A 25,676-nucleotide genomic window follows, 5' to 3' on the forward strand; every position below is an offset into this window, starting at 1 on the left:
TTTAACTTTCAATGTTTTTCATTTTCTTTCATTTATGCTTTTGGGTGAAGTGTAACATTTTGTGAATTTTGAATAATAAGCTATGCTTTATTTTTAATTCTTTAGGATGCAACAAGCCATTATTGTGATAGGAAGAGATAACATAAAAGCACAGATCAGAAAAAGAAAATGAAAATGAAAAATCTTCACAGGAATTATCTGCTTTAAAAAAACTAGAAAGAATGGAAGTGAACTGACTCTTCTTGGGCATGCTTTGCGTACAATTTGTGATGAGGCATTACATAGTTTTTCTTAACTAAGACTTACTCAACAAAGCATTAAAAATGAGCAAGAAATTTTTTCCTGTCAAATCAACAATTTAAACAGGTCAGATGAAATCCCAACTACCTCGTGTTCTTTAATAACCAAAAATGTGAATATCAGCCCAAAACAATGAAAATGAAAAAAAAAAAAAGAATTGTTAACATCATATTCACATCTTAGAAGAAACAAATACCATTCTGGTCTCCACATTAAAAGGTGATGAAAACTATGTTTATAAAATAAGCAAATTGAAGGAAAAGACAAAAATCTCTGGAGTGTTACTGTTTCTTGGATTATGATCCCCTAAATGGCCATCACATCCTTCTGACAGCATGAGAGGATTTTTGGCAAAACATGATTTGACTCAAACTAATGAGTATAATTTTTTACTTGGATATACATGTTAGAAAATTTAGTATTTAATTTTACAATAAGATCATTTGACTGTAGAAAAATTGTAGACATTGCCACTTGTATTCTAAATTAATGGCAAAGAATATTGATACTGTATTTTCATGATTCCCAACTAATCTTTAAGTCTAGCCTTAATCAATGAAGGTATCCATAACCAGAAACACGTTTTTGCACAAAATACCACTTTCCAAAAAAATAAAAAATAAAAATAACTCACAAATGCAATTACTAGTACTCGAGAAAGTCTGAGTAAACACCATTCAATAAGTAACATTCAGCAAAGATAAGTAAGTGCCAATAGATTCTCAATACAGAACAGAATAATGTCATATGTTCGATATTAGCTGAGTGTAACAAATTTTGGTGGCACAAAGGGAACGATATTTACAGAAAAGAAAGCAGAAAGTTAACTTTATTAGAAATTATTTCCAAATGTGTTGCAAGCATAACTGATTGTGTAAAGTAGATTTTATAAACTGAGTGTTTGGGATGAGGAAGTGAAAATGAGATTTCTAGTTTAATGTATAATAAGGTAAAAAAATTATAAATAATTATGAAAAGTAAATTATAAAAAGTAAATACTATCTAATTTACTTTGTACCAGGGTCAAAAGTTATATTGAACAACAAGCATTCATTATAATTATTGTTGAGCTCCCAGAAGAAAATAATGAGGTTGATTTCTTTCATTTTACACCTGTTGTAAAATGTATACATTTTGACCTAAGCACTACAAAACAATTTTCAATTTTCAGCAATAATATTAAAGATTTTCTATGCCTATGATACTGGCGCTAACATAGTTGATAATTAAAAGTGTATACAAGTTAGAATCTGGGCCAAAATCCCAGGAACATGTACAGCATATATAGTTAGATTTTGTTGCTAGGAGACAGAGCCAGAGATTACCAATAGCAATGATTCTAATTTTCTTTAGAAAAATCCAGAGACCACGTACAGGTTTTGGTTTTTATTTTTGCTTTAATTCACCCAGCGATGGAACAAATAACTTGATAAACGAACTGAAAACATTGACCTTATGAACACACTTGGACACCTGATGATAATGCCGACTAAATACGGTTAAAGCAATTAGATTTCATTTGGTGAGATATGAAATGTTTAGAAGATGAGAAGAAATTAGCAGAAGACTAGCTCTCAAATAAAAAGTGAAACATGATCTCAGTATTTAGTGAAAATTTAAAGTAATACTGAAGTATACTATAAGTTATTTGCCATGAGCTGTTGCTTATTGGTAATCAGGTTAGCAGAAGCTTACCAAAAAAGCCCTGAGATATCTAAATTTGGTTGTTTTACTTTTTAAAAGTTAAACAAAAGTACATATTGAAATATTTAATATGCATTTTTAAATTAAAAAAACTACACATGAAATATGCAGCAATAATGACATTGCAACAAAATATAAGATTTTAGAACAAGGAAGAAAAAATATTTTTAGGCCTATAAATGAGAAAGAGAAAGAATATTACCAATAATCACCAGTTTCTCTAGGGAATGTTTTCTGGCCATTTGTTTTCACTGACTTTTTTTTTTTAAGTTTATTTTATTTTATTTTATTTGTTTATTTGACACAGAGAGAGATCACAAGTAGGCAGAGAGAGAGGGAGAAGCAGGCTCGCCACTGAGCAGAGAGCCCGATGCGGGGCTCCATCCCAGGACCTTGGGATCATGACCTGTGCTGAAGGCAAAGGCTTAACCCACTGAGCCACCCAGGCACCCCTTTTCACTGACTTATTGAGATAATTTCACATATCATAAAATTCACCATTCAAAGTGATCAGTTCAATGGTTTTTAGTGCATTCAGAGTTGTGCAACCATCCCCATAATCTAATTTTTGTCATATTTTTAAATAACATCTTTAAGATATAATTCACATACTATAAAATTTACCTTTTTAAAGTATACAGTTCATTATGTGCAATCATGTCCACTATTTAATTTCAGAACATTTCTTCACTCCAAAAAGAAACCATTACCTATTTCTCCCTTCGCCCCTGTAAACCACTAGTCTACTTTCTGCCTCTATGGATTTATCTTTTCTGGACACTTCATATAAATAGAATTTGGGCCTTTTATGTCTGCACTACATGTAATGTTTTCAAGTCACATCCATTTTTTAACATATATCAGAACTTCTTTTGATGAACTAAACATATTTAGCTGTATGGATATACCACATGTTATTTACCCATTCATCAGCTGATAGACATTTTGGTTGTTTCCACTTTTTGGTTATTATGAAAAATGTTATATGAACATTTGTGCACAAGTTTTAGTGTGAACACATATTTTCAGTTATCTTGGATTCATATGTAGGAGTGGATTCCTGGATCATATGATAACTCTACTCCATCTTTTTGGGGAACTGCCAAACTATTTTTTTAAAATAGTGGCATCATTCTACATTCCCACAAGCAATGCGTGACAGTTTTCAATTTCCCCATATCCTTGCTAACCCTTCTTATTGTTGTCTTTTTGATTATACCCGTCTTAGTGTATATGAAGTGGAATGTCACTGTGGTTTGGATTTGCATTTCCCTAATGACTAATGATGTTGAGAATCTTGTCAAATGCTTATTGGCAATTAGTATATCTTCTTAGGAGAAATATTTACTCAAGTCCTATTCCCCTTTATAATTGGATTATTTTTGTTTTTTTTTTTATTGTTGACTTGTATTTCTTGCCATTTTAAAATTAAAATAGTTTTTTATTTTTATGGAATACATTTGACATAAAAGGTTGTGTAAATTTAAGGTACACATGTGTTACTCTGATATATTTATATATTGCAATATGATTACCACTGTACCAATACTTATCACGTTAATAATTCTAGTGCAATTTGTTGTCTATATTCATTAAACTATGCATTGTATTTCTTGTGTGTGTGTGGAGTGTGTGTGTGTGTGTGTGTGCGCATTGTATTTCTAAGGCTTGTTTAATTCCTGTTTCAATTTTATACTCTTAAACAACAACTAAAATATATTCTTGATTAAATAGAATAGAATAGAAATTTGATAAATTGAACATACCTGCTCTTTTGGTTTGCTTTGTAACATTCAATTTTCAAGATTTTGAAAGAACTCTAGTAATGCAGTTAGATACAAATACAAAAGATGGTGAAATTACAATAGAAATGACAGCAATTAAATATATAAAATAAAATATTTTAAACATTTTCTGTGATCCAATCATTCATCTATGAGACCTCTTTACATTGTTTGAATATGACATGTAAAATCCACTAGCCCAATTCTGAATTTAAGTATTGCTGTACAAAATTTGATGATGATTTCAGTTACTACTACTTCTGCAGAGCAAAATTTTCTTTGAAACTTATATAGGGAAAGACAATACCTAAACACTGTATGGTAATTTATTTGACATTACTGTCAGTGATACACAAATATGTGGAAAATTTTAATGTAACAATATTAGTTAAGGGAAAATCATTTTCTCTCAAATATGTAATATTTCATGAATTATATATTTTATTATTAATGTAAACATATCCAGCCACCAGCAAAGCTCTCAACCACCATCCATAATAATTAATACAGTTGTCCTTGCCATTTTTTCCTTATTTCACATCAATGAAAACCACAGTTTTATACAAGTTTTTCAATTTGCTGTATTAATGTCAAGGTCAAGATATGAGGAAATGGTATATTTATTTTAACAGTTAGCTTATTTATAATTTAAAATATTTATACATGTCCATTTGTTCTCTTGCCCTAGACTAGTCTGGTCATGTTTATTTTAATGGATTAATTTAACACTTGTTAAGTGTGAGTGGATTATTATGGTGTGTATTTTACAATTATATGAAATGAATCAGTGAAGAGAGGCTAATATGATTTCTCTCTTTCCTAATCCTGGAAGGCCCTAGCTTGCTACCCATAATATGTGAGAACGGGAGGTGTGAGTATGAGGAAGCAAAAAAACCCACAACCAATCTAAAAATCTATCCAGAAAAGAAATGTGAGCAGCCATCACCACCTGTTGGCAATGGCACCGAATAGATTAAAAGCCCTAGAACATTATTTAAGAATATTGCACAGAGAAAATATAATCTCAAATTATACATACCTGAGACTGTTAGAGACTTAAAATGACCATCAGTCCACTCTTTCAGAAGGCATGCAGCAGAGTGAGAAAGTCATTCAGCCCATAAAGAAAACTATTCTTATCTAATGCCACTACAGATGTGGCTATAGTGTAGAGCCAAGACCGTGGAGAAAAGTAATCAATTTGAAACTCTGCCAGGAAGCAAGTCAGTTTCTCATCAAGGAACATTCCCTTTCCTTTCTCCCTTCCCAAGGTGGAATGTCCTCCCCATCTCCTCAAAGCAGGAATTCAGAATTATTGTGGATCAGATTAGCTGCTCCCTATACCTGTTGTTTGTACTCTTCTCAAATGGAAGAGTTTAGTGCAATATTCTGTTCCGTTCTACCTTTGTGTATTGGGAGAGCATGGACAAGACACTTACCTTTTGAGTTCATCAGTGTCAAGAGCAAGAGGATTCACACAGGAGCTTGACGTGGAGTCTACTATAATGGGCTAGAAAACTTAGGCTTTGAGCTTGATGCACTTGCAAAATGGGACATTTGGACTGACTTCTTTAGGAAAGAGTCGAATATATTTTGCACATGGGAAGTAGAGTTCGTTGAGGTATTCCTGACCTGAAAGCATTAATCTATAATGCTGTTCTCCAAATATTTCCAGTTTTGACCTCTTACCACGGGGAGGATTATACATCCTCTCCTACCTGTTCTTGAGTGGATCATGTGACCAGATCTGGCTGGTGGGTTATGAAGAAAGTGAGATGTCGCTTTCAGGATGGGGCTTTTTGTTGCTGTGGAAGACTCTATGAGGACCAGCAATGTTTGAGACAGTAGCTGCTCCATCAGCCTGAGACCAGAGAGAGTGACCAAGGATGAAGCAAAGCTCATGGCCAAATCCCAATGGATGGGTGTATGAGAGAGAAAAAAAAGAAAAAAAATGTTGTTACGAGCCATAAAGAGACAGAATAGTTGTTTATTACATTATAATGTAGACTTCCATGGCTATAGTGACATGTAGTGGCTTTAGTGACTTTTTTTTTTAATAAAATAAGTCATTCCTCAAACTAAATGATCAAACACTTCATGCTTAAACTGGTGAGGAAACGTGAATGCTATCTCAAATTTATTTTGGGAATTTCTTGGTCTTATTGAAGTTCAGACTTAGAAAAGTGTGGTACTTTTCCCGGTGAAAAGCAGGTAATAACTTTAAAACTTGAGGTCTTTTACTTCATTTACAGTATTTACAGTTACTGCTGGTAACACAATGATTTTAGAATAATGGAAGCTAATGTGACTCTTTACTTACAATTTCTCCCCAGGATACTTGGCAGTTTCTCTCAATCTTCTGGTTGGTTTCTCAAAACAGCTGGGACTTAATTCTGAAAAAGCAGAGAGACAACATTGTCCTACAGCTTTTAATTGCCAATTAAGGAGGTTTCAATTTATGAATCTGTCTCATCTGTGATTAAAATGGAATCTTTTTTTAAAAGGTTTTTAAGCGCCATGAATACTTCTTCCCATTCCTTACCTGAGTAGTTCATAAGTTTTTATCTATAGCCATAAATAAAAATAAATTGCCCTTATTTAACAGTTGAAGGAAAGTAAACTATCTGTACTGTAATATCTCCTATCTGTGCAAATGTTAATAATATTACATTATGTTTATAGCAATGTCAAGCAGATAGTTTCATGAAAAATCATCATTGTAAATTAATTAAAAGATACTGACGAGGGGCACCTGGGTTGCTCAGTGGGTTAAAGCCTCTGCCTTCAGCTCAGGTCATGATCCCAGGGTCCTTGGATCGAGCCCCGTATCAGGCTCTCTGCTCAGTGGGGAGCCTGCTTCCTCCTCTCTCTCTCTCTGCCTGCTTCTCTGCCTACTTGTGATCTCTCTCTCTCTGTCAAATAAATAAAATCTTTAAAAAAAAATTTAAAAAAAAGACACTGACGAGGCAAAATGCATAAATATTAAAGTATCATGTACCTATATAATATATAATCATATATATGCATATCATATATATTTGTCAGATATAAGCACACACATGTAATTCTCAAATGGAAATTTCTTAGAGAAAAAACAATGATATACATATTGTTTATGTTCAAAATAATGTCTTAAGGAGTATTTTTAAAGGACCCTTGGCTCATTGATTCGTATTTGGATTTCATTGCCAGTCTTAAGTAAATTAAATTATTCAGTCTCTATTTTCCTGGGTGGGTGGAGGAGTGGTGTTTATCATTTAATTGGTTCTGGAGTAAAGATTTCTCATTTGGTTCCTGCTGTACTTCCAAAGTTAAAGCATGTATTATATTAAGAGAAAATAATGTCTGAGTAAATTATTATTGAACATGGTTCTTTCTGTTATTAATGGCATATTGATTTGTAGGTTCACCCCCCATGACCTATTTCTCTATGTCTCCATGGACTCCAAACTGGAGGAAGAAATAGGATTTTTCCTCCCTATAATCAGCATCAAGTCTAACAACTCTTGATACTAAGCTTGGTTAGGAAGTTGGCGGGGGAGGGGAGGATCCTGTTTGCTAAAACAGAAAATCCTAGTAACAGACTCCACATTCCCCAGTCTCCTGTATGGGACACCACCCTCCTGTATAGTGCTTCTCAATCTTGGCTGCAGATTAGATCAGGAGGAGCTTTAAAAATTCTGATGCCCAAGCACACCCTGAATCAATTAAGTATGAATACTTTGGGGAGTGTGTCAACTTGACTGGGACATGAGGTTCCCAGATATTTGGTCACCCACTATTCTAGATTTTTCTGTAAGAATGTCTCTGGATGCGTTTAACATTTAAATCGGTAGACCTAGTAAAGCAGATTGTTCTCTCTAACGTGGGAGGGCCTCATCCAATTAGCTGAAGGCCTGAATCCAACAAGAAAGCCTGGCCTTCCCTCTAATAAGTGAGAATTCCTCTTTCGTGACTGCTTTGAGCTGGAACACTGTGTTTGTTTGTTTGTTTGTTTTCCTGCCTTCAGACTTGAACTGAAACATCTGTGCTTACTGGGTCTTGAGCCCGTTGGCTTCCAGACTGGAGCTCACACCCTCAGCAATCCCAGGTCTCCAGCTTACTGACTGCAGATCTTGGGACTTGGACTTGTCAGCCTCCATAATTGTGTGAATCAATTCCTTATAATAAATCAATCTTTCTCTCTCTATATATATATATACATACATATATATACACACATATATACATATATATCTTATATACATATATATATAAGATGTATACATACATATATATCTTAACACGATTCATAAAACTCTTACAGAAAATTCATAATAGTATTTACTTCTCTGACTCATGCTTCATGTCCACTGTGGATCAGTTGGGCTCTGCTACGTAGTCTTCTTCATGTCACCTTCACTTCATGAACCAGGCTGTTTGAGCATACTGACCAAAAAATATTTGTGATCATCACAGTAGAAGGAGAAGAGTACATAGAGATTTACCTCCTGGCTCTTGAACATGACATACAATGTGACCTCCATGACTTCTCACATTTCTTTCTTTTTTTAAGATTTTATTTATTTATTTGACAGACAGAGATCACAAGTAGGCAGAGAAAGAGGAGGAAGCAGGCTCCCTGCTGAGCAGAGATCCTGATGCAGAGCTCGATCTCAAGACTCTGGGATCATGACCTGAGCCAAAGGCAGAGGCTTTAAGCCACTGAGCCACCCAGGCACCCTGACTTCTCACATTTCTTTGGCCATATAAAGTCACAGGACTATATACACACACACACATATATGTATATATATCTTATATACGTGTATATATAAAGATATATACACATATATCTTACATATGTGTGTGTGTATCTATACACACACACATACGTATATATCTTATCTACTGGCTTTATCAGCTCTGGGGCCATTCTGCCTCAGAGATTATTGTTATGTGAGGTATATATTTTCTTATGGATAAAAGATTTGGTCATGGTTTTATTGTTGTTTGTATTTATAATCACTCAAATTGTGCACCAGAAATATTCCTCTCAATCCTTCAAACCCTACTCATTGTCCTGTCTTTCCCTGACATCACAGGGCAGAACTATGCTTTTCATTTGTCATTCTGCTATACATGTTTTTCTCACCACACACATCTGGTGATTTCTAATGTCTTATTTTTCTATTATCTATCTGCTGGCCTATGGGCTCCCCAAGGGGAAGATTTATATCTTTTCTATCTCTCTCTCTCTAGCATCTACACCAGTAGCAAGTACCAAACAGGGCTCAATATGCATTTTTCTGAACTAAGTCACATAATAATCCCTTAATACTGCAATGGTAATATATTTTCTACAAGTGTTGAATGTTATAGTTATGGTTGTATAAGCAGCTAGGCTTTTACTGAAGAAGTTTCTCCTTTCACAACACCTATGATTTTTATTCTTTGTTATAAAGATCTTAACATTAGTTCAAAAAATTATTTAGAGTGTCAAGGGGTGCCTGGGTGGTTTAGTCGGTTGAACCACACAGTCTCGATTTCGGCTCAGGGCTTAGGTCGTTCAGTTGAGCCCCAAATTGGGCTCTGGGTTGGGGTGCTGAGCTTGCTTAAGATCCTCTCTCTCCCTCTCCCCCTCCCTCCCCTTAAAAAGTAGAAAAGAGTGTCAAAATTTATAAAGTAAAACCAGATAGAAAGGAATGAATAGGTCAATAAGCTGGAGTTCCGAAATGCAATGGAATAAGAGCATATTGCAAAGCAATATAATGCAAAGGAATATCTGTTTGATATGTAAAAACGTCAGGAAAATTACATGAAGACTGTCACACATTCAATATGCATAATAAACACACGATACCTAATGGTATGCCCAATATTCAACTCTGAGCTTTCTAGCTGTTACAAAAACGAACAGCTCTTTCCTCCAGCCATCCAAGAGGCCAAAGGAAAGAAGATGAAGGGGAAGAAAGTGGCTCTGAAGTCTCTGTCATGAAGAAGTCAGAGGCCAAGAAGTTGGTCACTCCCCTGTTGGAAAAAAGGTCCAAGAATTTTTTACGTCTGACAAGATATCCAGCCCAAAGGGGACCTCACCCACTTTGTCAAATGGCTGCAGCAGCAAAGGTTTATTTCCTATAAACAGCTAAAAGGGCCTCCCACAGTTCACCAGTTCGCCCAAGCCTTGGACGGCCAAACGGTTACCTAACTGCTTAAGCTGGCTCATAAACATAGACCAGAGCTGGCTCATAACATAGACCAGAGACATAGCAAGAGAAGAAGCAGAGACTATTGGCCCCAGGCTGAGAAGAAAGCTGCCAGCTAAGAGGAGGTCCCCACTACAAGGCCGCCTGTCCTTAGTGCTGGGGTTAATACTGTCACCACCTTGGTGGAAAACAAGAAGGCTCAGCTGGTAGTGATTGCACATGGTGTGGAGCCCACAGAGGTGATTGTCTTCCTGCCTGCTCTGTGTCAGAAGATGGGGGTTCCCTACTGAACTATCAAGGGGAAGGTCAGGCTTGGGGCATCTGGTCCACAGGAAGACCTGTACCACTGTCGCCTTCACACAGATTAACTCAGAAGACAAAGGAGCTCTGGCTAAGCTGGTGGAAGCCATCAGGACCCAATTATAATGATGGATATGATGAGATATGCTGTCACTGGGGAGGCAACATTCTGGGTGCAAAATGGGTGGCTTGATTGCCAAGTTGAAAAAGGCTAAGGAACTGGCCACCAAACAGGGCTCAGTGGACACTGTTGAATTTTCTGTTTATAAAAACAATAAAAAGTTCTCTTTCAAAAAAAAAAAAAGAAAAGAAAAGAAAAACAATAACATGTACAAGAATCATTATATCTATAATATAAAATTTATCTTTCATAATGGATGACATTCAGTGAGGACTTTGTATGAACACTGCCATACTCTTAGCAATTTACTTAAATTAATTCACTTAGTCATCACAATAATGTCTCAATTAGGTACTATGATGATCCCAGTTTAGAGAGTAATAACAAAAAAAGAGAATATTTAAGCCAAGTTCATAAAACTATGAAGTTGTATACCTAGGTTGATATAGCAAGGATTGTTAACAATTATACCATAACTACCTTCTAGACATTGACACTGCTTTGACCTTTTTTATTTTGAAACATGATAAATTCACAGGAATTTTCAAGGGACAGTGCAAAGAGCTCCTACATACTGTTCACCCCAGTTTCCCTCAATGGTTATATCTTAATTGCAAGACAGTATCAAACCAATATGGTACGGTAACAAAATCCATGTACACATTTGGTACAATGTGTGTGTAAAGCTCTGTGACGTGGGTTTGTATAATCGCCACTGCAATCCAAGACTGAACTATTTCGGGACGCCTGGGTGGCTCAGTGGTTAAGTGTCTGCCTTCGGCTGGAGTCATGATCCCGGCGTCCTGGGATCGAGTCCCAGGTCGGGCTCCTTGCTCAGCAGGGAGCCTACTTCTCCCTCTGCCTCTGCCTGCCACTCTGTCTGCCTGTGCTCTCTCTCTCTCTCTCTCTCTCTGACAAATAAATTAAAAAAAGAAAAAAGACAGAACTATTTCATTGCCAGAAAAAGGTCCTGTGAGCTGTCCTTAATGTCACATTCCTCTCCTCCTGCTAAATATCCCTAGCAGTGGGCAGCACTAATTTTTTCTCTACCTCTCCAATTTTGTCATTTTGAGAACATTCCTTAAATTCAACCATTGGTATATGGCTTTTGACACTAGCTTTTTCACTCAGCCTGGTGTCGTTGAGACCCACCCATGCTGTATCAATGGCATGATCCTTGTTATTGTGAAGTAATATTCCATGGTATGGATGTATGACTGTTTAATCCTTTTGTCGAAGATGATTTGGCTATTTACAGGGCTTGGCTATTACTAATAAGCTATCATAAAAATTTGTGTATAAACATGTGGAGTTATCTCATCTCTTATCTCTTGTGTGGAGATATGTTCTTATATTGGGGGGCTAAATATCAAGGAATGTGATAGCTAGATGGTATGGTCAGTATTTAGTTGTTTTGTTTTGTTTTTTTTTTTTTTTTGAGAAAATGTTATTTTCTAGAGCAGCTGTACCATTGTATATCTCATGAGCAATGCATGCATTTAATTTTTCTGCATTATTTCCAAGTTTGATATTATCACTATGTTTTATTTTAGTTGTTCTAGTGCATGTACAGGAATATCTCCTCATGGACTAGCATTGTTTTTGTGCAGACAAGTCTGCTTAGAGGTGGTTCAAACACTCTAGAAATTAGGGCATCTGAATAGCCATCCCAGCTTTGCCTATTCTTAGTTCTACAATCTAAAACAGATCCTGGAATTATATGAATTTCTATTTACTTTACTGAAAATGGGAACAATGACATCCTTGTCACTGTGAGGGTGAAGGGATGAAATATTTGTGAAAGTGTAATTAAATATTACTCTCTCTGGCAACATAAACCCATTGTTTTTAATGCAAGGAAATGTTCTCTTAAAATATTCAGCAACTCAGGTTTTTCCTTCTTTTTAGTTGTTTCTGCTAACTCAACGCAACCACAGTACTTGCCCAGTTTTTGCTTTTCTAAGTGAAAACCACAGACCATTGAAGACATTTCAGTCTTTGTTGTTAATCATTGATGTTAAAATGAAGAAAGAAAGCTTCTCAACACATTTTCCCTATTTGTTCCATGTAGTGACAATAAAATCATAGACTGCTGCAGCTTGATGATATGAGAAAAATCATCTCATCATTTCACAGATAGAGCCAAAGGCTCAGTAGGCTTCAATGACCCCTCACAAGTTCCCATAGTTCATTGAGAACAGTTACAGGAATAACCTCTAAACATATAGCCCTCTAGATACAGTAGCTTTCTCACTAAAGCTGTTGGGCCAACAATGACAGTCCCCTTCTTCCTCCATTATTATATTACATCTTTCCTGATTACTGTTTGTCTCTTTGTGCACACATTTCCTTTATATCTCCCCTGCACAATTTTGGTTCCCATACCATCCACTCAAAATGGCCAATACCATTTCTCCCTTCTGGAAATCCTTCCCGCACCTTGTTATATCTTTTTCTCATACACACATGCACAGACACACACACATGCACAGGCACACACACACACACACACATTCCTCACATTCTTCCTAGTTAGCCTTACTTCCCTTCCTCCAATCACTGCCTTTAGTCACCTGCATACCCTGGTTTTCCTCCTTCTCCGTAAGTAGTTTCCCACTCAGGATTGTCCACACCTCTCTCTCTTTCTCTCACAATCTATAGCCCAAACCCCTTACAAACTTTCCCTTCTCCATCCTTCAGTATGTCTGTCTGCAATCCTTAGCCCAACATACTCTTTAGGAATAAAGACTTTCAGTTTTTCTTCTTGTGATTTCAAAAATGTTATACAAGATGCAATAATTCAGTATGTAACTTTTGGTTCTTAACTGTTTTGTTTTTTTTTTTTCCAATTCATAAGAAGTTGCAAAGAAATGTAGAGGGAGGTCCCATGGACTCATCACCCTGCCTCCCCAATATTAAGGTCTTACATAGCTAGAGTACAATATCAAAACTAGAATATTGACATTGGTACAATACATAGAATTTATTAGATTTCACCAATTATACTGCATATGTGTGTGTGTGTGTGTGTGTGTGTGTGTAGCTTTAGGCAATTTTAACACATGTGTAGGTTTGTGTATGTAACCACCAAGACAATCAACATACTTTACTGAACCATCTCCATAAGGCTATCTCTTACTACCTCTTTATAGTCATATCTGCTCTCCCCCATATATGTCCTTCACCCTTCTCAACCCCTCTCAACTGCTAATGTATGTTCATCTCTATAATTTAGTGTAAATATTTTGGAATGTTATGTCTTCTTGGTGGGCTGACACTTCTATCTCTACACAATGTCCCTAGTAATTTTCTGTGCTCTGGTATCTGCTTTATCTGATATGTGTATTGTCACTTCTACCTTCTTTTGATTAAGGCTTGCATGGTATACATTTTTCCATCCTTTTACTTTCCACCTACCTATTTGTGATACTTCAAGTGAGTCTCTGACAGACAGCACATAGTTGGGTCATGATTTTCAATCCATTCTGCCAATCTGTTCTATTCATTGTTACATTTAGATCACTTAGATTTGATGTAATCATTGAAATATGTTAGAGCCTATGTCTGTCATTCTCTTTTTGTTTTCAATTTGTTTTTGGTGGTTTTCCTTTCTGTTATTTTTTTTATTCTAGCTTTTTATGGGTTATTTGAACATGTTTTAGAACTCCATTTTGATATCTCTATAGTGTTTTTGAGTATATCTCTTTGCACACTTTTCTTGTGGTTCTAGGTATTACATTGTTTAAACATAACTTATCACAGTCTGGTAATGTTGACATTTTACCAGTTTGACTGAAGTGCAGAAGCTTTACCTCCCTTTCTCTTTACTCTCACCTGTATATGATACTATTGTCTTCTATATTTCTTCTACAAACACTGAGAATCACATAACACAATGGGATGATTTCACTTTAATCCTCCAACATGATTTAGAAAGCACAAGAGGAGAAGGAAAATATACTGTTTGTACCCCTATTTTTACTCTCTTTGTTGTTTTTTCTTTGGTCCCCCCATGTTTCAAGATTCCTTCTTTATTGTTTCCTTTTTTCCTTAAAGAACTTCCTTTAGCCATTTCCTTAGGGTCGGTCTGCTGGCAAGACAAAATATTTTAGTATTTTTTCACCTAGGAATGTCTTGATATCCCCTTTCACCATCTAATTGGCATCAGTTAATTGTCTTTTATCATTCAAATTGTGGTTTTCTCTGTTCTTGGTATGATGAGTGATTTTTTCCTATTTCAGCCTGGACATTTCCATTATGTTAGGAGAATCTTGATCCTATTTAATCTTCTATTTTAGCTTGTTGTCACTGTGTTTAGATTTAGCATGTAGGTCCTGGCCTACTTATGTGGACTTTAGTTTTCAGAGACTTTGCGATGCAGTTCTGGTCTGGTTTGCTATCTTGGTGCTGCTGGGGCTTCTGTTCAGTCCCTATTCTGCTGTCTGCAGGAGCTGAAGTAATATCCTGGATCATCTTCTGCTGGGGTGTGGGGGGGAGCAACTCGGGGATGGGGTGGGTATGATGGGACAGTGGAGAGCCAGAAGACGCTAGGCCTGGGTCTCTCATGCCACTGAGCGGAAGGCAGGGAAATGCTGGGTTCCACAAGTGCTTCCCTGGAGGTGGATCAGCTTGCCTGCTGGTGTCCCAGTGACTGAGCAGCAGCAGTTGGGAGGAGGATCTCAGCCAGCTGGTGTCCTAGGTAGGGAACAGGAGTTCAGGTTCCCCACTAGGTCTCTCACAGACTTGTCCTTTCTTGGCACTATGTGAGAAAGAAGGAAAAACCTGGAAACTCAAGTGCTGTCATTCCTCAATTCCTGAGCTTCTCAGCCAATCCAGCTCCGTTTCTTCCCAGCTCTCTGGACCCCTTTGATCATTGCCTGTGGAATTACGTCAAGGACATTTAGTTGTACTTAAAGAGGAGGAGTGGGAATACGTGATACCTTCTTGTTTTAGAACCGGAAGTCTCCAAATGCTTTATGTATTAACTTACTTAATCTCCACAACTTCTTTGAGATAGGATAATATATAATCTCTTATTTTCCACATATAATAGTTTAAGGAAGAAAAATAAAAATAAAAATTAAAATTAAGACCCTGGCAAATATATTAAGGGTGAGGAATATATAGGTGAGACTTAGGAATGCACACATGAAAGAGTTATACCTGTAATTCTGAATAGATTTATCCCCAAATAAAGCAATTTGGAATGAATGAACACACTTTTAAAAGTTACTTTATTTTGATACGCTCCTTAAAACAGCATTAGAGGGGCACCTGGGTGGCTCAGTGGGTAAAACAGCATTAGAATTCACATTTAATTTTCACAACTTTTCATTATATTGCTGGGGCAATCATACATAAGACTATTTTTCAGCTATGTTATCTTACCATCATAAAGAAGAACACATAGCTTTGAGCTGATTCTTCTTACACAAGATATGACTAGTTAACAACACTTAACGTAGCATTTCTATTTCTTCAGGCATTATACTTCTCAAAAAGTTAAACTATTTTTATGCTTAGAGATTCTTCTTTACATAGTATTTTTCCTAAATCTACATAGAAAATATAGAATCTCCATGTTATTTTAGTGTAAAAATATCCCTTTTGTTTCATTACTTTTTATATAAGGACATTGTATCCCAAGTCATGAAAGAGAAATGAAAGAATCCCATTACTAAGGAAAGAAGGAGATAAAAGGGTTGGCCCAAGTAAGATTACATTCACACCAGGTATTCTTTACTAAATGTTTGTATGTTGTTTTTGGCATTCACCATCTACAATTTAAAATAGCCACAGTGCAAGTAAGAACATTAATATGGTATTTTGCAGTTTATGTAGTTCTTTCATATGCATAGTTTTCATTTTATTATCGTGAAATTCCTAGAATGTATTAATTATTAAGAGGCCTAGTGCTTTGACCCCTGGTTGCTTGGGTTGAGATTTTAGCTCTCCCTACCCTTTCCTACTGAACAACCTTGCACAAGTTATTTAACCTTTCCTGACTTCATTTCCCTTATACCCACAGTAATGTGGGAAGTTACTTAAACATTTCTGTCCCTCAACTTCCTCATCTCTTAGGTAATACTGTTTTCAAGGAGGATGAAATGAGAATATAAAGTAGAACACTTGGAATAATGCCTGCACATAGTAAATACTTAATAAATGTTACTTCTTCTTATCTTCATTCTATATATGAGGACCATCTGGTTCAACAGAAAAGCACATAGAAGAAATGGATATGCAGCATATTGTGTTCTAATTCATTTATATTAAATGAAATGAGTTTAAATTTTCTTAAAAGTTTTTGCAGAATTGCATTTCAGAGCTGAAGAACTAGAGAGCAGTAGATAATACTGAGGAAGACACTTACTGCTTGTCACAGAGCAGCCACTTTGGAACTCAGAGCCTTTATCTTTACAACATCCCTTTGAATTTTAACATCGCCTTTAGGAAACTACGACTTCACCCATCAAAAAACCACCTTTTGGACTAAGGCCGAGTTGGACCTGTCACATGTTTAGTATTGTCAGTGAGCTAAAAATGATTTTTGTATATTAAACTTAGCAATGGATTTGATGATAGGAAATACTTACTTTGGACCTCCAGTTAAATGAAATGTTATTCTCTCTAAAATTCCATAATTACTATTAAGTAGATCTATATTACAAAAAATAATTGTAACCAACTGTTATATAATTAATTACATCAGTAAAACATTTGTGGAAATTTGTTTTCTCTTTATTATATTGGAATCTGTATAATATCCTTAATTTTGCCCATTGCCCTGCAAAGCCTAAAAACTTACTGTCTGTTTCTTTACAGAAAAGTTCGTTAACTCTCCAAGTAAGATATTAATATGACTCTTTCTCTGAGAAAATGCCTTTTTGGCCATCAGGCAGCCGTGTACCTTGAACTACAATGTTCTAATGGTGGTTATGACTAGCCTCTGCTAATCAGAGTTGATTATTATCTAAATTATAGTATGTAGCCTTGGGATTTGAAATATTTTATTTTGAGTTTATGTTAGACTAGAACAAATTCTTTGTAATTTTAGCCTGATATTATGACCCTGCTGCAGGAAGGTCAACTTTTTCAAACTAGCAAAAGCCTGCAGAAGGTGTGAGGGGTTTCTCTCCCTTCGTTTCCAAGTAACACAGGAAGATTTTTATTTCTTTTGTGAAAATCCAGGAGACACATTTTTAGACTTAGTAGAGTCAAAAGATCAGGCAACTTAAAATCATATACAACAGTATTTCCTTTTCCCTTGATGGCTAAATTCTTGCAAATTTATTTTAACTTCATAAAACCATTAAAATGTTTCTGTATATTTTCCTTTGGGCTCTTTAATGTTAATGTGTTTTTTTTTAACCTGCATTATTGGGTATAAACTATTCCTTTTACTCTTTTTGTCATTGTTGGTTTTGCCCAAGTATATTGTATATTTATTGTTCAACTGCCTCTACTCCAACTTTACCTCCCCTAAAGCGTTTTGGTCTTAATTACATATAGAACAAGTCATTACACTATATACTTAAATGATAGAATTTGAGAAACAGTGTATTGTGTTGTTTGTAGAATGAGATTTGGGGTGTCAGATCAGAACTCTAATTTATTGCCATTTATTAAAAACATGACCAATTGAATAAGTTCCTGTGAACTCAGGTTTACATAAGTATAAATGGGGGATCGAAATAGTCTCTAACTCAGATTGTTGTGAGCATGAAAGGAGCTAAATATTTGGAACCCAGACATTACTTAATAAGTATATTATTACTAAGCTCTGGGAAGTATTTATGGTTCAACTGGTCTAATCCCAACATTATATATAAATGAGAAAAACTATGGCCAGAAAAAGCTAAGGGACAGATCCAAAGCTTCCCAGGCCTTTCCACTTAGAAGAGGATCCAGGTTTTAGACTTTTCATTTTAATTTTACCGAACTACCAACAAGCTATTTTATTATGGCAATGGAAAAACCAACTTCACACCTTCAAGTATATCATGGGATAGAAGTGTCTTGAAACTAACTGTATCCATCTCAACTCTTTTGCTCATGGAAAACTGTAGGCCTGGGCAGGGCATGGTCTTTTTTTTTTTTTTTTTCTTTTTTTTAACTCTTAAAGTATAGCCCCAGGGTTTCCCAGGGCTCAGGATAAGAAGTTACCTGATTATTATAATAAATAATGGAAATATCTGATCTATTCTCACAATAGCAATACAATGTTTTAGAAATATTTACCTAGTAATGGCAGTAGTAAGGATGAAAGAAGTGGTACTCCTTTTTATTTAATGAACACTTCAGTCTATGTTGGGCACTGTGATGGGTCAGTTTGACGGATACTGTCTTAATCTTCACCATAATCACAAACAGTAGATATCATTATTCCCATAATACATAATATTAAACTGAAAAAAAAATATGGTGAATTTTTTTAACTGGCCAAGACATGATAATTAGGGCAGTTTGCTGAGATTGAAGTTCTTTGCACCTCTCTGGGCTGTTTCTTTGCAAAAGGAGCCTAAGCTTTCGTTGCTCTGGTGGGGCTGTACATAAAAATATTTTGGTGCCCCCTAGAGGTTATCAGGAACGTGCAATTGTCAAATGCCTAGCAAGGAGAAGCCTAAGCCTGCTCAGCAGTCACCGTCCATCACTCAGTGCTGCTTAATTCTCTATACTTAAGTGGCTCAGATGTAACCACAAAGTAGCTCTAGAAAGAGTGGTTCTCAAATTTCAGTGAGCATCAAAACCACTTGGAGGGCTTGTTAGAACCAGATTGCTGGCCTCCACCCCCAGAGTTTCTGATTCTGTGGGTCTGACGTGGGGTCTGAACATTTGCATTTCCAGCTACAGTCTCTGGTGTTCCTGATGCTTTTGGTCCAGGAATCATACTCTGAGAACACTGCCCTAGAGAATCATCTCAAAGTTTAAGCCAACTCCACAAGCTATTTGAGTATTATTATTATTGGGGTGCTGCTGCTGCAGGCCATAGCTCTCCCCTCCTCTTCTTATATGACCATAAACAGAGCATGTGCAGAGATGTGAACATCTCCTGTATCATGGTGACAGTTCCCAATGAATTATAGATTCCTTGATCCCTGAGAGTTTCAGGGGTGTTTCTAGATAGAATTATGTGTAGGAGAACCAATTGAAGTTTGAGGTCAGAGAACTCAGGTCCTGATTTCAGCTCTGCCATTTAATCACACCTGACTAAAGACCTGAATGCTAGTAAAATAGCAAACTTACACAGTTTCACTATGGTTTTAACTCTATTAAACAGCTTGACACTTGGGATGCATGGAAAAAAAATTAGTTAAATCTCAATCTCCATGACTCTGGGGTTCCATATCTGTACTTCAAATGCAAAGATATTGTAAGAAAAATTAGAAAATTAATGTGAGCACATTTTGCAACAATGGAAAATAGTAGCATGAAGGCAGTTAAAGATATGTAATTATTCTGTTAGCTTCATGAATTTGACCAATGTTGTTACTATTATCATTTTTCATTCATGTTTACCTCTTTTTCATTGATTCTTTATCTCATTCCCTTCCTCCACATGTCCCAATGTCATAAGCTTTTTTTTTTCTTTTTCCAAAGAAAATGTGAATTGAGAAAATGGTTGCTTTTTATTTTTTTAACTGTATGCGGTTATAATTGTCTAAATTGTTTTCTATATTATTGTAGCAACTGGATTTTTTTTTTTTTTTTCTCAACAGAATAGGAGACTTGAATGTTGACTCCAGTGGTTTCCACTTCTGTTTAATTCAGGTCAGGATTTATGGAGACCTCATGTGGTGACAAGAGGCACCACAGAAGGCTTTCTTCAGGTTGGGTATAACACAGTCAAAGAGAAATTCAGATCTCATTTGAGAGCAGCATAATCCAGGAAAATGAAGACCTAGAAGTTAATGGTACTGAAGCATGCAAGGCCTCAAAAAATTACCCTACAATAATACTGGAGGACACTAAAATAATAGCTTTAGAAATGAGAAACCTGGTCACTCATGTATAAATTTCCCTTTATTAACTGAAAAATTGATAGGACAGATTCATGTGCCATGTTGCTCAGGAATTAGTTGCAGTCTTCTTTTTCTTCTTCATGAAATCCTTGGACATATCTTTTTATTTAAATTTTCATCAAATTTAAAAACGTGCTCCAATAGGCATGTTGCTACAAATAGTATTTTCAGTTCTTTTTTTGGCTTTACACAAAATGGAAAGTGAGCCAGACAAAGAATCAAACTCGAACTCGTGTTTATGACTTTCATTGGTGCAACAATATAAATAACATTATTTGCAAATATTGGAATGCAAGACACATTTTTGCAATTAAAATACAGAACAATGATTCTTGGTGGTGGATAAAACTGAACATGAACACATCTTGTTGCTGACAAGGTATCAGAGTTATGAAATTAAATTAATTAGTGTGGTAGTAAACATATATCAACCACATAATTTACTGGTACAGAGTAAAGAAAATTCACTGGGTTTGGGGTAAGGTGGTGGAAGAATCCTTGGTCATTCATAAGCACTTATTCTTTAACTCTTTATCCTTACAAGAAAATGTGAGTATGCCTTCCACTTTCTCCTTCTTAAAGAAGTTACATAGTCTGATGTGAGGAATTGGCGGGGGGCGGGTTAGGGAAGGAAAAAATGAAACAAGATGGGATTGGGAGGGAGACAAACCATAAGAGACTCTTAATCTCACAAAACAAACTGAGGGTTGGGGGGGTAAGGAGAGGACAGTTGGGTTAGGGGCATTGGAGAGTATATGTGATATGGTGAGTGCTGTGAAATATGTAAGCCTGACAATTCACAGACCTGTACCCCTGGGGCAAATAATACATTATATGTTAACAAAAATAATTAATTTTAAAAAGAAGTTACATAACAGTACTTTAAGCTAAAATTGAGAAGGACAAATAAGTTAATAAATGTTAGATGTTTTCAAATCTTTAAAAAAACAGACCAATGTAAATCTATGGCACTAAAAATGAGTTCCAGTTTGGTTATCTAATAGGTCTCCCGTCTTTGGAAATGTCCTCAGAATAGCTCAGGATTTCTAGACCTGGGAAATTGAATAGATAGAGATAGTCTCCTTAGAAGCCATTTTGGGAATTTAAATAGGAAAACAGTTAATAAGAGATACTGGTGAAGTTTCAGATTGAGTACATTCTTATATTAAGGGAAAAAAGGGGTTAATTTTCAGGGTGCAGACTATGTGACTATGTGGTAGGCATATTGTTAGATGTTGGAAATACAAAACTGAATTGGACAGATCCTCTTGCTTTCAAAGGGGTGATAGATAATGACGCAAATAATTGTCACACTATGAGCTGGCATTAAGCTGCGGGCTTGCACTACTTCCTGTGACAGCCTACTAAGGTGGAATGGGACAAGGAAGAACCACATAAGGTGCTTTAAATTCAAGAAAAGGAGCTGACTTCTCTAGTTACCATTTCAACTTCATAGTGATATTGGTTTTTGCTGGGAGAGCAGTGGGGAGCAGGCGAGTTATAGCACTTGCCAGACACACATCACACTAAAAAGACAAGAGAAAACAAGGAAATTCTTCTTCAAAACATAGTGGGGGGGGGGGGGGAATCCAGATCTTCCCCTAAATAAAGGAAACCTTCTGGTTACAACGTGCGTTGCTAGGGATTTAGTTTTCTCTCCTAAGAGAGTAAAATCACACAGACATATTCAAGCCCTTAGGGTTTTGCGAGCATATTTTATATCCAAGACGTCAACTGAGCCTGGTGTTAAGTGTGTGACTATAGAGAAAGGGTTAAACGGAAGGGGGCGGCTCAGAGATGGGAAGGCTGGCGAGAAGGCAGGAAAACTTGCAAAAACTCTGAACTTTTAAGCTCCCAAAAATACACATGTGTGTGTCTGTGAACGCAGGCAGATCTATTTGGTGTTTTTTTTTTTAAATCACAATCTCTCGGTCTCTCTTGCTGCGCTGCAAACACACTGAACAGCCCCTTCAGGATCGTGGCAAACGCTGCCGCAAAGGCACTGGCAGCTCTATTTATTTATGAGTCGCGTTCAGAGGCGCCCTCTCCCCATTCCTCCGCCAGCTCAGAGCCTGGGGCACCTCCCGGGCCCTGGAGCTGGGGGCGGGGGCCCGGGAACCTCCTTCCTCCGGCAAACTTTGTCGGGGCGTGGGAGCGAAGGCGCGAGCCAGGGCGCGCGGGAACGCGCCGCCCGCTGCCGCCTCCGCCTGGCGCTGGCAGCCCGGGCCTCACCTCTCCCCGGCGAGGTGCGGACGCCCCGCGCGCAGCCAGTGGGCGGTGCCGGGCGGCGCGGGGCGGGGCCTAGGGGGTGGGGGCTCCGCTTAGTATATAAAGCCGGCGCCGGCTTAACTTCTGACTTGGGGTTATTTATTTGGGGAGCGCGCGGACGGCGGAGGCTGGCAGCAGCGGTGGTGGCGGCGGTGGCTGCCGCAGACGGTGCTTAAAAAAGGCGGCGGCGGCGGCAGCGGCGAGTGATGGGAGCGACGGGGCTCTCGGGCACAGGCGGGAGCTGCCGAGCTTTCCGGGCACGGCCGGAGTGCTGAAGAGAAAGGGGAGCGTCTGGGGGCCCGCCGCCGGCTCCAGAGGCGCAGGTCGGGTTTTTGTTTGGCTGCGCTCAGCGCCAGGCAGCCCGAGCGAACAACTCCAGTTACAACAACAACGCACCTTCCCGCAGCCGAGCGAGACTAGGGCTGCTGCGTCCGTCCTATTGTTTAGACACTTGCCTGGAGCTCGGGAGCCAGCAGGGCCACCGAGTCTCCGCTGCCTGTCGCCGCTTTCCCTCTGCCACTTCCCTCCCTGGAGAAGGAGGTGCGGAAAGCAGCCAAGAGAGGGGAAGGGTCTGGAAGGAGACTGGCTGCTCGGGACTGCGGCCGCCGAGTCAGGTGCAGCACCAGGAGCCGGGCGGCGTCTCGACGTCGGCGGGAAGACTGCCACCGTGGCCGTGGGGGACGGGATTCAAAGCCTGGGAAAAGTTCCTGCACTTTGAGGAGGGCCCACTTGCGGGCGGCTGTCGGTGGGGCGGCCGAGGGGCTGCGTCCGCCTAGGTGCCTGCTCTGGTTTCGTCCACCTTTGCCATCAGGTGTCTGCTGCGGAGCTGCGGCGTATCCGGGAGACGCGAGGGGCTGACACGCGCGCACACAGGACTGCCATTCAGCCGCCTCTTGGGCTCTCAGAGTAGCTGTTCCCACCGGCTTACTGCCACCTCGTCGTTCCCCAGGACGCCAGGGCAGGACCAAAGACGCAGACACCTCCACCTTGGCCTTTGCACTCCTGCCCTGCCTGCCAGCCAGCCCCGATTCAGTCCTCGGAGGAGCTCTGGTCCTCAACTTGGCCTCTTGGATTTCCTCTGTCGGGGAGGTGACTAGTGGATATTGCCGGCTGCCGCGGCCCCATTGCCCTTTTGTCTTTTCTCCGTGACCTCGGGGAAGGCCCTGGTGCGGAGCGTCGCCAAGGACGCCAGGCGGGAGGCGGAATTACCCGAGACATCCTTCCGCGAAGTGCATGTGTGTTTGCAAGCAGCCCTCGGCTGTCGGGAGACGGCGAGGACCTGTCCCGGCTGCAGAAGAGCCGCAGGCTGTCGGGAGGCCGCGCGATTGAGCCGCGCGGGAGCCCTGCAGCGCCGCCCCGAGCCCTCCGGGCTGTGCCCCCGCCCCGTGCGCCCCCGCGCGCCATGCCCAGTAGTCCCGCGCGCTCCGCTCCCCGCCCGCTGGGCTCTTGCGCCTTCTAGCTTTGGAGAGCCCACTTTGATCGAGGCCACCATTTCTACTGAGCACCTCTCTTCTGTCTCCTAGCCTTCCCCTGGAATCGGATTTGCAGAGGGGGTCAGTAGAATCGGAGCACTCCCTTTTCCGCGCAACCAGCTCCTGCTGCATCTTTACGCCTTTAGGAGCCCCAGCTCTTTTACCGACAAGTTGATCTTTCAGAGACAGACGACGCGTGATCTCCTTCTCGGAGCTTTGGGGTCTCCTTATAGCCTTGGCCTGGCTGATTGATCTTCAGGACCTAAAGTTGCCCGAGGAGCGCCTGCCCGGCTGGAGGAGGGTGGAGGGGAGGTGGGAGGCGCATACCTGTGTCAGCTCTATTGCCGTGAATATTATTATTGTTACTACCATATTATTTTGTGTGCATTTATCCGGACACTCTGGGTTCCTAGCCCCGTGCCAGATACTGGGCCTCAGACACAGCGCGATTCGCGCGGAGCAAAGAGCTAAAGAGGAACCCCCCGCGCCGGCGAGCGAGGAGGCGGCGGGGGAAGATGCGCGGCGTCGGCTGGCAGACGCTGTCCCTGTCGCTGGGGTTAGTGCTGGTGATCCTGAACGAGGTGGCGCCGCAGGCGTGCCCAGCACAGTGCTCCTGCTCGGGCAGCACAGTGGACTGTCACGGGCTGGCGCTGCGCAGCGTGCCCAGAAATATCCCCCGCAACACTGAGAGACTGTGAGTATGGGATCTTACACCCCCAGACCCTTACACACACTGTGTCACGCATCCCTTTCGTCGAGACTGGAGGGATCAAGCGGCACAGGGACCTTTGCCTGGGTAGCTCTCCTGCAGGCGCATCCTCGGCTAGAACTCCCTTGGGAGGGCGAAGGACAGGATGGCGCTGCACAAGGAGGGGCCGCTGCCCAAGGAGGGGCGGGCCCGCTGGCAGCTGCGCTTGGTCCCTTCTTTCCACTCTAGTCCAGCCACTTGCATCCCAGGGCAGGCGACTTCTCTGGGGCTTGGGCAACCGGGGACGTGGGGACAAGTACTCGCCGATGCCCAGGGCAAGGGAGACGCGACTTTGTTCCCCACACTCTGCAAACGGAGTCACCTTGCGGTTGCCAACATTAGCGGGTCGGTTTCAGGGCCAAATCCCAGCTTTTGTCGCCGTGGGGTGGCGCGGAGATTGGCGGGGGGTACTCAGAAGGGAGAAACCTCCGCTCCTCGGGTTAGTGTCACCCTCCTGGGGACCGAGGGGTGGGGAGAAGGGGTCGTGGGGCGTCTGGTTCCGCCCGGGGGCGCTTCTGCAGGCCTCAGAGGGAAGGATGCCCCAGGACCTAAGTGGCTCCCTAGGTCTCCGCACGCCACCCCCGCTACTCTTTCCCCCGCCCCACACGTCTCCAGGGAGGAGGCGGTGGCGGCCCGCCCCTGGAGACCTGTCCCGACTGGTGACTGAAGAGGAGGACCTTTTCCCACCCTGTAGGGGAAGTTAGGGCTAGCTCTCTAAGCCTAACCAGCCGAGCGGAGTCCAACTGCTACCGCGACCCCGCGGCCCTCCGCT

General features: G+C 39.9%; 1 protein-coding gene and 1 pseudogene across 4 annotated transcripts in view; both read left to right on the top strand.

Moving 5' to 3' along the window:
• The first annotated feature begins 9,633 nt into the window (after positions 1–9,633).
• LOC125094158 (60S ribosomal protein L7a-like) lies at positions 9,634–22,741 on the top strand (annotated as a pseudogene).
• A 35-nt stretch (positions 22,742–22,776) lies between these two features.
• Positions 22,777–25,676, top strand: part of SLIT2 (slit guidance ligand 2) — a 370,519-nt gene continuing 367,619 nt past the window's right edge. For all 4 annotated transcript variants that reach the window (XM_047718995.1, XM_047718997.1, XM_047718996.1 and 1 more), the window contains exon 1: positions 22,777–24,850. In XM_047718995.1, coding sequence (XP_047574951.1) covers positions 24,672–24,850 — 179 coding nt within the window. In that variant the 5' untranslated portion in view covers positions 22,777–24,671. The remainder of the gene's footprint in view (positions 24,851–25,676) is intronic.

Source organism: Lutra lutra, chromosome 2 (assembly GCF_902655055.1).
Source record: "Lutra lutra chromosome 2, mLutLut1.2, whole genome shotgun sequence".
NCBI classification, from domain to species: Eukaryota; Metazoa; Chordata; class Mammalia; order Carnivora; family Mustelidae; genus Lutra; species Lutra lutra.